Consider the following 16,841-nt stretch of genomic DNA (forward strand, 5'->3'; position numbering starts at 1 on the left):
TAAGGTAATGGGTCAAATGGGAGCGTTTCACTCATACCATATTTTTCATGCTAAGTGGGCCCTAAGTGGTGAAAAAAAAATTGCACTTTATTTGAGGGTCAATGTATTTAGCAGGAAAGTACTAATTGGGGACACTATTTTTACATCTCGATCCTTGTGGAGATGGGACCGCCATTTTACGTGGACATCCGAGCTACGCGAAAGCCTACCCGTTTGCAGGGCAAAGGAAGTGCCTCCATTTCTCAGTTATTTTATGACCCTGAGTATTGCTCCGGCCGCGGGAATCGAACTCGCGACCTCCTGCTCCGCAGTCAATCGCTCTACCGACTGAACTAATCCTGCCGCGCTTCTTGTTATAGTATGAGTATACTATGTCGTAATTTTTAGAGGCAAGTTGAGGTGCCTTCATCTACTGGCAGAGTTTTTCACTTTTCACCTTTTGTAAGTATTAAAAATCCGTGCAAGACAGGGACGGATCTAGGTGAAGGGTGCAGGGGGTGCGCACCCCCCCCCCCTCCTAAGATGACCAGCGGTTTTCTAATACAACTGGCATTCTGCCAAAAAAAAAGTATGTGGTTTATTGGTGTTGAAGTAGAGCAAGAGACGAGTTCACCCCCTCCTAAAAAAATCCTGGATCCGCCCATGCAGGATTTGTTAATTCTGACTGAGCTTCATCTAGCCTACCAAGTGACTGTTATATCCATTAGAAATAAAGATTACTAGCTAATACCAGTCTGAGCTGCTAGCCTATGTTCCAACACAGCTGCTGAAAAGATTGTTTGCACTGCTAATGAAAAAAGCGAAAGGGTTCTAGACTTTTCCCGCAACTGCACAGCTGGAATGCTTTATCAGGACAACTGATAGACAAAAGTAAATATTAGGTGTGTCCCACCTTAAGAAGGACTTTATAAAAATTCCGAGGGGGCACTACAATATAAAAGTGATGGGGGTGCTCGTGGTACCTTTTATGGGTTTAAATTTCTGGATTGGTACCGCTTATGGTGCTAAAACCTAAAATGATGGCTGCCAGAATTGTCTCGTTACCTTTTAAGATAAGGTTATCGCCGAGGGTTATCGATCTGAAACTGATGCATTTGTTATGCAAATAATTTTCTTGAATTCTTTTTATTTGGAATAAGATGTCCAGTTAATTTGTTGTTGTTGAATTGGTACCTCTTAGGTATGGAAATGAATTTGGGACACGCCCATAAAAAAAGATTCTGGTACCTTTTAAGGGTGTTCTCGAATTTTCCCAACGAGCACCCGCGTCACTTTTATAGGGGAGTACTCCCCCGCGATAAAAATACAAACTGATAAGAAACAGGTTTAAATAATAGCATATGATATCTCGAGTTTTTCCTTCGCATCCTAAATAGAATACATTTTTTATCGAGCATTTCGGAATTTGACAAAAAGGGAGGAGGAGGAAGATCGAGAAAATCTTTCTATTCTCAGCTTTTATTTTGTTTTTGTCTTTTTCATAAAGAAAAACACACAAAAATTGAAAACAAATTTAGCTAATTGATTTTATAAACCTCTTAGCAAACCCAAAGTTAACAGTATTTTGTCAATGCTGACGACACAACGCGCTTTTTGAATTGGTGCACTCCTTCTCTGTTAAAAGGTTTTGAGAATGAAGCTAGCTATTCTGATTGTCTTTGTGGTTAGGCTGGTCATCCAGGTCCACGGTAAGATGATCAACAAAAGTCAATACAAAGCGCCTTTATCAATATCGTAATAATGAGACCACAAAACATGGAGTGCGTATGTCTGTCAGAACTCATAATAACAATTGCGTAAAGGAACATCTGTTACAGACTGAATCTTCTATCGTGTTTTTGCCATTAAGGATATTGGTACACTAATCGCAATGGCAAAGCCATGGTAAATTCCTAATTCACTCGCTACGTGACAAGATAAAAAAAATACATTCGCGGGCGTATTTGAAACAAAGACGCTTCTTCACTGAACAGTAATAGTCACCCATGCATATTCACTATAATCTCTTCCAAAGGCGCGAATTGTAGGTCGCTGGCATTTCTGGCATCGTTAAAAAATAAACAATCTGAATAAGAAGGATCGTAAAATAAAACCACCTACTACTTAGTGATGCAAAGTTAGAAATAACGTTTGTGCGTCTAGTTCTTTTGGCTACATGAAATCCCACTGGATTATCCAGCACAGAGTTATAATACTTAATCATATGATTCGTCTCACTGGATGTAAGTATTTCCAAATCAAGGACAATATCAGCGAATTCTCTTTCAGTCATCGCGGGAAAGCGAATTCCCTTAACAATCCGTTCTCCTAGGGCTCTTCGTTTTAAGAAGCCTTCACAAACGAGGCCTTGCATTTCACATTCTTTTTCAGCCCAGCAATCAACAGCCTTGAATAATTCAACTTCTTTGATACTCAGCGAATTTTTTTCCACTAATTCCTCCAAAACTGTTCTCTCAACTGTGACGAACCCCTCTGATTTTACAGCTTCTAATGTTTGTGTCTCGATCAATTTCCAACAGTGATTCACTAAATCTTTTTCTTCGTATTTCTGTGCATCCTGCAAAACGTAAAACACGTTTAATGCGTTCAAGTTCTCTTGAAGGAAAGCAGAGCACTTTTCGGCCAAAGTAGTCACCATGTATTTCTTTGATAAATACAACAACTGCATGACATTATCAACGTTCAACTTCACTTCGTCGCTGTAGATAAAGCGAAACAACTCCAGCAGGCTTTCATACTCGCAATCAGATATCTCCACTGAATCTTTTGTCGTCTCCACCATTTCACCGAAAAACATGGCAAAAAACACTGGGCTACTGATCGCCAAAACAAACTTGTGAGCTGGAATCGTCTTGCTTCCGTCTTGGGAGTCACGGACCACGAATTTCACATCGCTCAGGAGTTCTTGATTGAAAATAAACTCACATCTTTCTCTTATGGTACCTTTGACTGTTTGCCAGTAATTGTCCGAAACTGTGTCGACAGACATGACACAATGATACGACGTAACGGTGAACTTTTTTTGAGGGTTAACTGACTGCATATTCACAACATACACGATATTCTTCCTTCCCTTGAGGCATCCATGGAGGGGTCTTGTTACCCAGAATGCTAAGCCCCAAGCTCTAGGCTTGGTTTGTATACAAGCAGTTAATTTGTGAAATTTTTCTCATCAAAGCTACCATACCTAGTTAATCACATTGTTTTCTGAGGAAGTTTCAATGCAAAATTTGATTCGACAATTTACACTCTTCACCTGTCGTGATTTGCTGGAAATATTAATCATGGGTTCTCTGGGGATTATAGTTATATCTTGTGTCGCTTATCTTGTGATCAGTTTTAAAAGCTAATAATGATGATGATGATGATGATGATGATAATAATAATAATAATAATAACAATAAAATAATAATAATAATGAATTATTTACAATCAATATCTCTAGATATTTAAATGGTCAAAATATATACAACTCTCAACAAATGGATAAGTTAACTGCCTGGATTAGGTATAAGGGCGCTTTCCATTTGTTAGAACTGGCCTACAAGTCCAGTTCAATTTGCGAAGAGAATTCCACTATTTGTCAGGGTTATCCAGCCAGATCAGTCTATTCATTAATGGCAAGCTCGGCAGTGGTGGGCTATAGGAAAAATTTTGACAAAAAATTTCAAAATGAAGGTTCCGGCCGGCCAGTTCTGACTTTACTTGGAAAGCGCCTTGAGGCTTGCAAGAACTTTGCATTTGCATCATTTGACCCGAAACTGATAAGGACTTTCGAGGGAAGCCAACATGGCCTCTAAGTCTCGGACGATGTTTAAAAATCATTCAATAGTAATTTTTCACATTTAGCGGTCACTAGGGGAACTAAATAAAATAAATGTACAAAAAGCTAGCCTGGCGCTTTCCTTTGGCTTCAAACCTTGCCGATTTATTTCAGTTAAATAATGCGATTGAACTCTGATTTTGCACCCAATCGGATACTAAATCTTTCGCAACCTTGTGCTCTAAAACAAGGCTTGCTGTAGGATAATTTATCCATTAAATTTACCCAAGGAATTAAAACGCTGGATTGATTGAAATCTGCCTATTTTTCAGGCTGCTTTAGTCCTAGAATAGGAAAGTTTGTGGTAACTTCTATCGCAAATATCTCATTCTTGCTTAAAAAAGAAAACTTGGGGAAAAGAGTTGTTTGTTATCGCCCGAGCCGTTCACTTTACCGTCAGCATAACGCCAACAAAGTTGAAAAGTCTTAGCAGGAGGTCGAGTTTCCAAAATTTTTGTGCGATTATCAGCATTCTAAAGCTACTCATTATTGCAAAGAAATGGCCTCGGAACGTATCACAGTTAATTTGAAGGTAAGTTGCGAAGATCGCCGCCGGAAATTATGATGTACGAGTATCACGGTATCAAAGTATTTGCGATTTTCATCGATATTTCACAGAATCATATATAGTCATAACGCTGACTATGCCCGGGTGGATGGGCTGTTTTATACATTTCATTTTTTACCCTCACATAGGGCTTTGGCCTTCTTCAACACAACTCGCTGGGAAGCAAACGCATAGTTAAAAAATGACTCAGCAGTAAAAAAATACTTTAATAATGAGGAGAAAACATTTCAAATGGTCATTCCAGTTTACAGAAACAGACATTGGTAAAAATCACAATCAGAATGAAATAAATTGACAGCTAAAGTAAGAGAACTGTACAGTTTCATATTGAAAATGTTACAGTTCCGGATTGACAAACTTTTATTTCTACGCTGTATATAAGCCATCATTTTCTATCCCTTCTAGATGGTTTGTCATTCCGTCCGGCCACTGCCAGGCTACCCACCAGTATTATATCAGGCGTTAACCGAGGTGGATCTTATTCTTTCGTCTAAGCTTAAGAGTAACGTTGAGCAATAAAAAAGAACGACTAGTATGCTCCGGAAACATGATTCAGTCCAGAGTAAACACAAAGTTAGAAAATTGTCCCTTTTCATCACTGGTGGGAAACGAATCCGAGTTAAAGTGAAATCTCACTCCGGAATGTTCTACAGCAGAGCAGCCATTTTTTCCGTACCAAGATGGGGGACCAGTAATGACAGCCGAAATTAAGTACCGTTTGTTTGCTTTTATAGCAATTGGCGGCTCAAATACAATATCAAAGCCTTGGTGATCTCCAATTTCACACTGTATCTGCTTGGATAAAAAATTCCCTTTTTTCCTTCTAACAAAAATGCCACTGCTATGATCGAACACCTCTAGTGTCACTGAATATTGACTGTTATCGCTTCCAAAAAAGTGGATTGCGTGTAGATGTATGTTTTTGTCAACATCAAAACATATACAGTTTGGATAGGAGGGATTATACCGCCACCCTCTCTTTAGTGATCGAAACCTAGAAATAACTTGCTTTCCCTCAGTTCTCTCGGTTTCGAGAAATCCCACTGAATCATGTAGCACAGAGTTAAAATACTTTACCAGACGGTTCGTCTCTTTGAGTGTAAGTATTTCAGAATCGAGGACAATATCAGCAAATTCTGTTTCCTCCATCACAGGAAAACGAATTCCTTGAACAACGCGTTCCCCTAGGACTCTTCTTTTCACGGAGCCTTCAGCTACGAGACCTTGCTTTTTACATTCATTTTCAGCCCAGCAATCAACAGCTTTGAATAATTCCACTTCTTTGATATTCAATGAATTTTTCTCCACTAACTCCTCTAGCACTGACCTCTCGACTGTCACGAAACCCTCTGATTTCACAGCTTCTTCTGTCTGTGTCTCAATCAATTTCCAGCAGTGATTCATCAAATCTTTCTCTTCGTATTTCTGCGCATCCGGCAAGATGTGAAACACGTTTAAGGCATTTAAGTTCTCTTTAAGGAAAGCAGAGCACTTCTCAGCCAAAGTAGGCATCTTATATTTCTTTGATAAATAAAGCAACTGCATGACATTATCAGCGTTCAGCTTCGCCTCGTCGCTGTAGATAAAGCGAAACAACTCCAGAAGGCTTTCATACTCACAATCGCAAATCTCCACAGAATCTTTCATCTCTGCTGCTTTACCATAAAACATGGCGAAAAATACTGGACTACTAATCGCTAACATGAACTTGTGAGCGGGAATCGTCTTACTTCCGCCTCTGGAGTCACGGACCACGAACTTCACATCGCTAAGGAGTTCTTGATTGAAAACGGCCTCACATCTTTCTCTTATGGTACCTCTAGCTGTTTGCCAGTAAGTGTCCGACACTGCATCTACAGACATGGCTAATTCAGCTTTGCAGGGTTCGTTCATTTCTTCTATAAACTATCAGTGAACTATTGCTGCAACGATATCGAACTATTCGATTGCCATGAGATCGATTTAGTTCCCAGTGCTCTCGCTCTAAACGCTTCCAGCCTCGGTTTGGTACTCATGCAAGCCGCCTTGGGCGCGTCTCTCGAAATTTCCGGTAATTGACGGCCTCGGAAGGCCTTTGTAGTTTACATTCAAAAATTTGGAGATGACATGATAAAACCATCAGTTAACAAAACAAACTGTACTGGATTGGATTTGGATTCTTTAGATTTTGCTTTGAATATTTGATTTCGGGCGAGAAAAGTTATACCGGTGTTACAGTGATATGGGCATCCCCGCGTTTTGGGCATCCCCAACCCCAATACCCTTCGGGATATGGGGATTCCCCTCTAAAATTACCTTTGCCATTTGGGTTAGGGTTAGGCTTACAGGAGATGTCCATATCACTAGGGTTTCGGGAATGGGGATGCCCAAAAAGCGGGGATGCCCATATCACTGTGACACCGGGACTTTCAAGACACGGGTGCCCCCTAGACAATGAGCCTGTTTTCAACATCCGAGCTGAAGACAACAAACAAGGCTTTCGTCTTTTCTCACTGTTCATATATTCTTTGCTTCTTGCATGCCATGGAGCTGGATCATGGGCACGGCTGCTTGATATTTTATCGTCTTTTTGTAAAATGTAAAGCTCTCCTCTGTTTCTGTTTGATGCAACGTACGTGTGCTCCAAGGAAATGGGTCAAATTTTTCATGCTAAGTGGGGCCTAAGTAGTGAAAAAAATTGCACTTTCTTTGAGTGTCAATGTATTTAGCAGGAAAGTACCAATTGGGGACACTATTTTTTTATGTCTCCTACTGGAGACAAAACTGCCATTTTAGGTGGTCATCCGAGCCAGACGAAGGTCTACCCGTTTGCAGGGCAAAGGAAGTACCTTCATTTCTCAGTTATTTTAAGACCCTGAGTATTGCTCCGGCCCCGGGATGTGGAACCCACGACCTCTCGCTCTGCTGTCAAGCGCTCTACCGACCGAGCAAATCCTGCCGCTGTTAAAATGGTACTATGGAATATTAAAACATTTTACCTTTTTTCTCTTTCTTCTCCTTTTTTCTATTATACTATGAGTATATTATGTGGTAATTTTTAGAAGCAAGTTGAAGTACTTTCATCTACTAGCAGAGTTTTTCACTTTTCACCTTTTGTAAGTGTTACAAATCCGTGCAGGATTTGTTAATGCTGACTGAGCTACATCTAGCCTATCAAGTGACTCTTATATACATTAGAAATAAAGATTACTAGCTAATACCAGTCTGAGCTGCTAGCCTATGTTCCAACACAGCTGCTGAAAAGATTGTTAGCACTGCTACTGAAAAAAGCGAACGAGTTCTAGGCATCTGGACAGCTGGAATGCTTTATCATGACAACTGACAGACAAAAGTAAACATTAGGTGTGTTCCAACTTAAGAACGACTTTACAAAAATACAACCTGATGAGAAAAAGGTTCAATAATAGCATGTTGCATCACGATTTTTTGCTTCCCATCCTGAATAGAGAAGATTTTTTAACGAGTATTTCGGAATTGGGCATTAAGAGAATGTGGAGATCAGCTGAGATCGAGAAAATCTTTCTTAAGCTAAGCTTTTTATTGTTATTCTATCTCTCTTTTTCATAAAGCAAAACACACTCAAATTTTAAACAAATTTAACCAACTGTATTTTGTAAAACTCTTGGCAAACACAAAGTTAACAGTATTTTGTCACTGCTGACGACATAACGCGCTTTTTAAATTGGCGCACTCCTTCTCTGTTAAAAGATTTAGAGAATGAAGCTAGCTATTCTGATTGTCTTTGTGGTTGGGCTAGTCATGCAGGTCCACGGTAAGATGATCAATCATAATCAGTAAATGTACTATTTTTTTTTGTTTTGATTTTTGGTGTAATCAGTAGTCCACTATGTATCCATATGAAATGTTAAAACCAGGTCGAAAAAGGAAAAATATGATAAAAACAAGATTATGGTGTGTAAAAGTGTACTTGAAACTGAAGATCTAGAAATTCACATTGACATTTTTGTAAAGCACTGTATATATTTTTTGTTTTGATTTTTGGTGTAATCAGCAACGTTATAATAAAAACATAAGTTATTAAAAAGCAAGCCATTTTAAAAACGTTTGGGGTACAGGTGTTCTTATTGGTATATCTGATCAATTTTCCTTTATACCTTAGAAGTGAACTATGTATTGCAGGATGGCCTTTATACTTGAACTTGCAAGAAAAGGATGCTCACTAGGAGCTCATCTAAACTATTAAAACGTTTTCACTTGATAATATGTCTATTCATGATCAAAATATAATCATAGACAGCCTCTTCTCCCTTTTTTGTGGGAATTTAAGAGCACTTTCAGTGGTGCTGTTGAGGTGGTGATGCTCAATATTATACAACTATCCCCCGAAGGGGAGTTGAATAGTGGTCACACATAGAAACGGTTGAGGTGGCGCGATTTATGTGACAGAGCGAAGCTGCGCCACGCCAGTCTCTAAAGCGGAGAGTCACATATCGGATAGGTGTTCATACTATCACGCGGAAAACTTTTAGCGGTATAATGTGAACATAGCCTTAACCGCGGTCAAACGCTCGAGCATGCGCAATGCACTCGTATCCGGTCCCGGCCGGGGAATTTTCCCGCGCGAAATTTTAATTGAAACCATTGCAGAGACCGGTGTCAAGCAAAGTATAGTTGAACAATCGTCAGAAATACGCTAAAGTTAAGCGAAATACTTCAAAGTGAAGGTTTTTGTTTTCACAGTTAATAGATAGATAAATTTCCATTATTCTCCGAGTTCACTAAATTTTTTTGACCTTCACTAAAAAAGTTCTTCGTGTTAAAAGAGCCGACATGCGAAAGCTTGTCGTCGCCATTTGTTTAGACTTGTTTACTGAATGTCGCTGTTCCAATGCGTGATGAGTCCAGGGAGGGAGAAGCCAACAGGAAGAGAAAACTGTAGTCAAAAACAGCTCCGGAGTGTTGATTAAGCTTTATCGAGGGCAGAAGGGGTACCTGCTGAAGGATCATGGCCTTGCCTGAGGCATAGAAACGCGATACTTGCCGAGGACAAACGCTGCTCCTGTCCATCTTCGTGGGGACACAGTAAAACCATTTAAAATTCCAATCCTCGAGAGACTGTATGCAGTATTTGACGAGGTGGGCAGGAACAACCTGACAACGTTACCGACTACAAACCTCGGACAAAATGGTGCAATAATTATGCAGAAGCAACGCAGTTAATAAATCTCTTCACTCCAAAAACAAACGAAAGAGACATCAGAAAATATGGTAAACCACACTTAACTAAAATTTTGTTCTCAGCAATTTGAATTCACTGTCCTCTCATTTTAAGTAATATTTTATAAACAGATGAACAACTGTACAGAAATATTTTTTTCTCGGTTAATGGTTTATTTTTTCAGCTTTTCCCTTCCCTCCCCTCCCCATGACCTATTTCCTTGATTACCTTTTGAGCTCCTGATCAGGTGAGCCAAGGCTTTCAACATTTTGCTAGATATAAACGCAGTGTGCTTTGCATTTTAAGCTCGTCAGAAGCGATTAACTACAAGTGATCATCGAAAAACTGGTTGGAGTCATCCTTGTTTCCAGTTGTCAGAAAAAGAAATGGAAGTAAGGGGTGTCCTATTTGTGATTGAAACAGAAGAGAAAAAATGGAATTTAACTTTTTCACTTAGACCATAATAATGCACTTTGTTTAAGCCAGAGAGGTGATCAAAGATCAAGAAAGAAGACTTTAAGAAAAAGCAGAAAAAAAAAACAGGTAACAAAGCCTTGAGAGGATAGCTGCCCATCTCCAAATGATGGCTGGTCAGTTAGACTGCTTGGCTAACAAGATTTTCTAAAAGACAGTCTAAAATACTGTAAGAAAGAAGACAAAATTGCAAATAAAATTGAGTGGAACCTTTATTTGTCTTTTCAGTTAAATTAGGTGTTCTTTATGTACATCATTTCCATTCTTTCTTCTCATTTTGCATCCTTTTCTCATGGATCTGCTTCTCCTTCAGGGTCTAGACTCTGTGTCTTCTATTCATCCCCTTCCTAACTTTCTGTACAAAAATAAGATAGATTTAATCAAATATAAAATAAGTTGTCAGATTGTTATAACAAAAACAAAACTACTGTAGATACCAAGTGCCTTTCCTTTTAATGCTATACGAGCATCTAGTAACCCACAATAATTTCTAACTCCTATTATTCGGACAACTTTAAAGATGCATACAAGATCATTAAACACCATGGCAGTTAAATCAACACAGAAGGTTGTACAACTGAGACCTCATTTACCACCAACCCCCCCCACCCCCCCCTATTGCTAGTAATTTAAACTGTAAAACTAAGACCAAGCTGCGAGCATTGAATGGACAGCGTAATGAAAACAGAAGCCTAGTCATGAATGTAAAGAAACATGAAGAATAAGCAATAGTGTTGAAATGACAGCATGTACACTGATGTCTGGTCAATTTGCAATGTCAAACAGTCAAAAATAATCTTATGCTGCTGTGATTATTGAACTTATGTGTAGTTATTAAACATCTGCTAAAACAAAAACCTTTTTCCCCTCACAATGTGCCTGGCCTAAAACAATAAATAACACCGACACTATAGATGTTCATACATCTTTTTTGAGCTCGATTATGTTTACTAAACTCATGTGATGTGGTCATTGCATTTTATGAATGAGATCTAAAATAATTATTCATTATCGATACATTTTGTTTGTTATTAATACAGACTTAAACCCTGAGCGAGATAATATATTTGATGTGAAAAGATAAGAACAAGCTTAAAATTAAGGTCGTCAGCCATAAAAGAACAGTTTCATCGCAAAAAAAAAAGACAACCAGACAATTTACTAATTTTTTTATTTTGCAGAACGAACCAGAGCCCAAAAGATATGGTTTGTATTAAATAAAAATACCAACAATTCAAATTACGTTCAGGCCAGTGTTAGTATAAAAACATTACAGAAAGCTTAAACAATTGAAAACTATTTAAACTTGAGCTATACTTTTAGCGGCCACAAATGTGTGCCACCATTTTGATCAACAAGAGCATAAGAGCTTTTGGGGAATATTATGATTGTCAAAGGCAAGTTTACTCATACTTACATTTCCTGTTATACGTTCTTCTTATTCTTCCTATTCATCGCCAGTGAACTTTCTTGAAATACAAAGAAAATTTCTCTGTTCTTGGCCGCAAGAAGACGTAGCCACATGTGTATAGATTTTCCAAATCGAATGTAACGATCACCAAGCAAATCTTCGCGCATGCTCAGACGTTTGACCGCGGTGGAGAACATAGCCCAAGTCAACCTCGTCCCCAGGGTGCTTTTCCATAGCTTTGGAGCCGCCTCACCTCCAAAGCCAGGGAAAAGCGCTCTGGAGACGAGGTTGAGCCCAGTAACCCGAGAAATAACTTTGAGATTTAATCTTTGAAAGGGGGGACGTGAAAAAAGTAGCAAAAGTGTATTGTATTCCTTTGCTTTCAAGGCAAGGTGGTTGGGATTAGCATCTTAAAGGTTTGTCTTCGAGTAAGCCGGACTTAAAGGGATAAGAGCCATGAAAAATGTTTGTAAAGTAGTACTCTCACCTAGTCCAGAATCAAGATCCTTAATTCGCCACTTTAGAAACAAGAAGGAAACTTTCGCGATGACTTCTGGGACTGTTGCTAAGGACAGGGGAAAAAACATTGGCCAATAGCTGACCGACGCGTCTCCTGTAACGATCCCAAACAATTGTGGGACACATTTCGGCTCCAGTCCCTTTCTCGTTTCAAAAAACGCCAAGCTCTCTTTTTTATCTAACATCAAATATTTCATCTTTAAGCCTTCTACTGCAATTTTGACCGTAACCAATGTGAATTTGTCCAGCGACGAGATGACAAGTTTGACTGGGTCAGAAAAAGAGGCGTGACACCGTCAGGCGGAACAGGACCTGAATCTGATGTTAGCGGAAAAGGTAAATTTAGTAAAGACGATATAATGAAAGGAAAATACTCGCATGCTCATGGAGGATAAGCTTGAAATAATGCCTGCTACCTCGCTCGGAAGAAAGAAGCGTGGCAAAGTGGTTCGTTATTTTACCTACTTATGACCCTAATTCTCATTTTATAATAGTAACTTAGTTCATAATTTACTTTGTTATAGGTTATTACATGTATATAGAGGCATCCCGACGAAAAACAGGTGACAACGCTAAGCTAGAACTGAGATCTGGTTTACCTACTGGCAAATCATGTCTGTCATTCTTCTACAACATGCATGGAGGACACAACTACATGGGGACACTTCGTGTGCTCATAAATGGAGAAACTGTTTTTCAGAAAAGCGGGAATCAGGGAAACACGTGGCATAAAGCTGAAGTTACTTATCGCAAGGGAATATCGTCGGTAAGAATACAACAGGAAGCTAACTTGTATGTGTATGTTGCACTAGCAGTGGCTCATGATATCTGAACATCAGCTCTGATGTGGCAAAAAAACACACTTCGTCTTGATCAATAAAACATGCAGGAAAAAACAACAATTTGACCAATATCAAACGAAATGACCGAACAAGCTTGATCAATGACACAAATACACATGGATCGGCGGAAACGTCTGTCTTCTTCAGAGCTAGTAATACAAGGAACGGGTCGGACAATTTACTTTTGAGAATGTAAAATATTAATTTAAAAGTTATAACCTCAAAATGTCAAAATGACACGAAGTGACCGAGGGATGGCGTTTCCCAAGGGTCATAAACAACCCTTTTAATCATGCGTTTGGAAGATGGTGCTAGAATAATGGCGTATTTCAAAACACTGCGACATCGCAGAGTTAAACTAAGTATTTGAAATGTGCCAAGTATTAACCTTAACAAGTCGAAAAGTGATGGATGGTATCACCTTCTTAACATGCAAGCATCTAAGGATGCGGTTGCTCTTCGCCTGGTATATAAACGAAAGTTATGCTGGGGGTAGCGCTTAAGACTGTTAAGAAGACTGGCATCACTCTCAGAGAGAGAAATAGAAGGAGAAAGTAGTATCTCTGTTGGTGATACCTTCAAGTGTGTTCAAAACTAATAGCTGTCATACTAAAAGAGGTAGCGTTAACAACGAGTCCACTTAGCATTGGTCTTTTAGCTTAATATTTATCCGCTTCTCTTTCATCTGACAGGTTGTGTTTGAGGGTATGGTTGGTAGGGGCTACCTTTCAGACATTGCTATCGATGAGATCAAGACAGAAACCTGTGGTGGAGGGGGAGGAGGTGACGGAAGTAAGTAGCCTCAATCCCGCTTTCTTTCATGTCGTGAAATTACAAAAACAGCCAAACATTTAAGCAATAGAAAACGTTTCCCGTGTTTGCATAGCCATGCAAACACTCCTCTCGGCTAATCAGAGCACCCGTACTATTTTAGTTATTTTATTATATGAATGTATGACAAATTTCATACATCGCTTTCATCAACAGCTGTTCCACCACCTTCACAACCAAGCACCACAACAAAAGCACCAGAGACACCGCTTCCTCCTTTCAGTAAGTTACCAAGAAATTTGCACCCAAAATTCTGCACGCTACTCCGTCAGCGGAGGTCGCTAGCACCAGATCATCTCTTAGATAAGACTTCCCAAAATGAGATGCAAATGTTTGTTATCCTGTAGGTAATTGTGGCATTCGTCCTTCTTCTAGAATTGTTGGTGGTGTGGACTCATCTCCTGGAGACTGGCCATGGCAGGCCATGTTGCGGTCATCCCCGAATGGTTACGTGTTCTGTGGTGGATCATTGGTTGCTCCTCAGTGGCTAGTTACAGCTAGTCATTGTGTTAAAGGAACTTCAGCAGCCTCCATTTACGTTCGGTATAAGTCATTCATTTTATCTATTTCTAGCTTAAATATTGAGCACCCTTACAGTCAATCTGCTACTCCGTTATGTATATCTACATCACCTAATGCCTACATCAATATATATTATGGATATAAACGGGTTAAAATGAAGTTCATTCGGTCCGTACTTACCCATATCTAGAAACTGTGATCTCATCAAGCAAGAAATTCTGACAGGGGAAAAGCCGAATAACAATCCTCACAAGACAAGATTTTCATTCAATTTTTTCATTCGTGACGACCGCTCTTGTTAGTAAACCATTTCTAAATGTTCTAGTTTATTTTACTTTCTGTAACAGCTTTATTGCAGTTTTTGCTAATGGGAGCTCGGTCTTGACGCGTGGATAAATCCACCTCGTCAGTTGGTATCCCATGGTCCAGGTAGTATCTGGTGACTTAAACTTTAAATAGCACTATAATTAGGGGTTTATAGTCAGGGCACCTTTCACTTCTATTATGTTAATATGCTTTTTCCTTTCTGAAAGACTTGGCGCCCATAAAAGAACAGACACTGTGGGTACAGAACAAGACTTCAGAGTAACTAAAGTGATCATGCACCCCTTTTATCACAAACCCATTGGTATGAGCCATGACATTGCCCTTCTCAAACTGGACCGACCGGCAGCGCTGAACAAGTAAGCTCAGTAGAGACGGAATTCAAATCGTAAAATATGTTAAATCTTGGTATAACAACTTGTCTATCTATGGCGTAAGGACTGTCAAACAGATTTTTGAAAGTGCGAATTGCTGGTGACTGGTTTTTGGCAATGGTTACATGGACAGGAAGTGTGGCAGGTTAGGGTGAAAAATAGAAAACGAAACAAAAAGACAACAGATCCAGGTGGGGACAATTGAAACCAAGACAGCCCAATCAAATATCTATTCCACAGACTCCAAACTTCATTTCAGCACATAGGTCAAAATCCTTCCTTGAAAGTGGACCATGTGGCCCAAAGTAAGGTAGCCTAATCAGGCTCTTAAAAACAGCCACCAGTTGGCGCTTAAAAAAATCTTAGTAAGGGTTTACACGTGTTTAATGATAAATGACAAACTCGCATACTTGCCTTTCATATATTTCAACAATAGATTCGTCAACTTGGTATGCCTTCCAGGATCCGTTCCAGCTCCTGTAGAAGGCAAGAAATGTTGGATCACCGGCTGGGGAAGGAACAGACCCATTGGAGGCTCCAGTCCAGTTACCTTACAGCAGGCGTCAGTGCCTATTGTTGGCCGAAACCGCTGTGAATGGGCTTATCTTGGACGGATTCATGACTCCATGATCTGCGCTGGTCTGGATCGGGGTGGTATTGATTCCTGTCAGGGAGATAGTGGGGGCCCGATGGTGTGTGAGGAAGGCGGGAGATTTTACCTTCAGGGAGTAACAAGCTGGGGTCAGGGATGCGCTAGACCAAATAAGTATGGCGTATATGCAAGAGTGAAATATGTTATGGGTTGGCTTAAAAAGGAGATGACCAGTGACTAGTTATCGCCTCTTGAAATCCATGTTCTTCTTGACCTGAAGTATGATTTAGATGAAAATAAAAACGCTTTTAAAATTGTCATGATTTGTTATTTCTTGAAGCTCGATTTTTGTTTTTTTGAAAAATAACCTACCCTTATAGATGAGGACTGGAATAGTTGATACAGGAAAAGACAGCCAAAAGTCGCCGCATACCACGTTCTCTTCAGGTTTGGGTGAGAAAACAGTAAACAAACAAGAGGAGCAATGGACCCTAACCTACAGAGATTAATGCCAAAGATCTTCGTGACAGCAAGCTATGAGGGACTTCTGTGTTCCTTTGTATATCTCTACACGAAGCCTCTATATTTGACTTCTTGCGGCGAGGCAAGAACTCGTCTTGTTGCCACTTTGAGGCCGGTCTTCCATGCAGGAAAACGGGTGAATTTCCCCGGCAAGGGTGGCGGCCAATCGATTCTCGTGTGCAAGTGGCGAACCTTATACTTTCTCAGTTGTATCACATCCACCACTTTCAAGACCAGTTGTAAAAGTGGTAAACCCACAGGGTTCGTACCCTTTTTTGAACAAAAAATTCAAGGACTTTTCAAGGACACATTTCGCATTTTTCAAGGACTCCATTCAATGCAAAAAAAGAGCTTAGAGTCTATGTCTTTTTTTAGTTCTTCCACATCAGGAGAATTTTATCCCGAAGGTCTTTGTGTTTGTTCCTTTTCCTTTACAGTTTCCCTTAGCAATGAAATCAAAGGACTTTCCAGTACTGACTGCAATTTTCAAGAACTTTCAAGGCCTTGAATTTTTGTCTTAAAATTCAAGGACTTTTTCAAGGATTTTCAAGGTGCGTGCGAACCCTGGGCGTAGAAAAACATATTCAAGAGATTCAGGGGTCAAGCCCTATTCCTAAACCTCCGATATCTCCTTTGCGGCTGGTCATTCACGTGGTAAAAAAAAACGCCGTTCTGGAAAGGATGGAACTAGACAGAAACCTCACATCATTTAAAATCATAATTTCCTTTGTCTGTCTTGTCTCAGTGCATCTCTTGCTCTCCAGTATGGCGGTTTTGTACCACGTGAACGACTCGCCTTCTTACTAAGTCTGGGGCAAGTGGAAATTTAGCAAAGGGACGGGACAGCAGATACGGACAAA

General features: G+C 39.7%; 3 protein-coding genes across 3 annotated transcripts; 1 reads left to right on the forward strand and 2 right to left on the reverse strand.

The window, feature by feature from the left end:
- Positions 1-1,633: 1,633 nt before the first annotated feature.
- Positions 1,634-15,757, forward strand: LOC140934651 (trypsin-3-like). Its single transcript, XM_073384240.1, has 8 exons — positions 1,634-1,688; positions 12,179-12,310; positions 12,499-12,740; positions 13,509-13,608; positions 13,804-13,869; positions 13,995-14,190; positions 14,703-14,852; positions 15,304-15,757. Exons 1-8 carry the CDS (start codon positions 1,634-1,636, stop codon positions 15,698-15,700), a joined length of 1,338 nt encoding a protein of 445 aa, XP_073240341.1. The 3' UTR covers positions 15,701-15,757.
- LOC140935668 (BTB/POZ domain-containing protein 6-like) lies at positions 1,714-3,026 on the reverse strand. The gene has a single exon (XM_073385237.1). It carries the CDS (start codon positions 2,987-2,989, stop codon positions 1,997-1,999), a length of 993 nt encoding a protein of 330 aa, XP_073241338.1. The 5' UTR covers positions 2,990-3,026; the 3' UTR covers positions 1,714-1,996.
- Positions 4,944-6,286, reverse strand: LOC140933048 (BTB/POZ domain-containing protein 6-like). The gene has a single exon (XM_073382565.1). The coding sequence runs from the start codon at positions 6,282-6,284 to the stop codon at positions 4,944-4,946; it is 1,341 nt and encodes a 446-aa protein (XP_073238666.1). The 5' UTR covers positions 6,285-6,286.
- Positions 15,758-16,841: the final 1,084 nt, after the last annotated feature.

The sequence above is a fragment of the Porites lutea genome, chromosome 4, assembly GCF_958299795.1.
Source record: "Porites lutea chromosome 4, jaPorLute2.1, whole genome shotgun sequence".
In the NCBI taxonomy this organism is placed as follows: Eukaryota; Metazoa; Cnidaria; class Anthozoa; order Scleractinia; family Poritidae; genus Porites; species Porites lutea.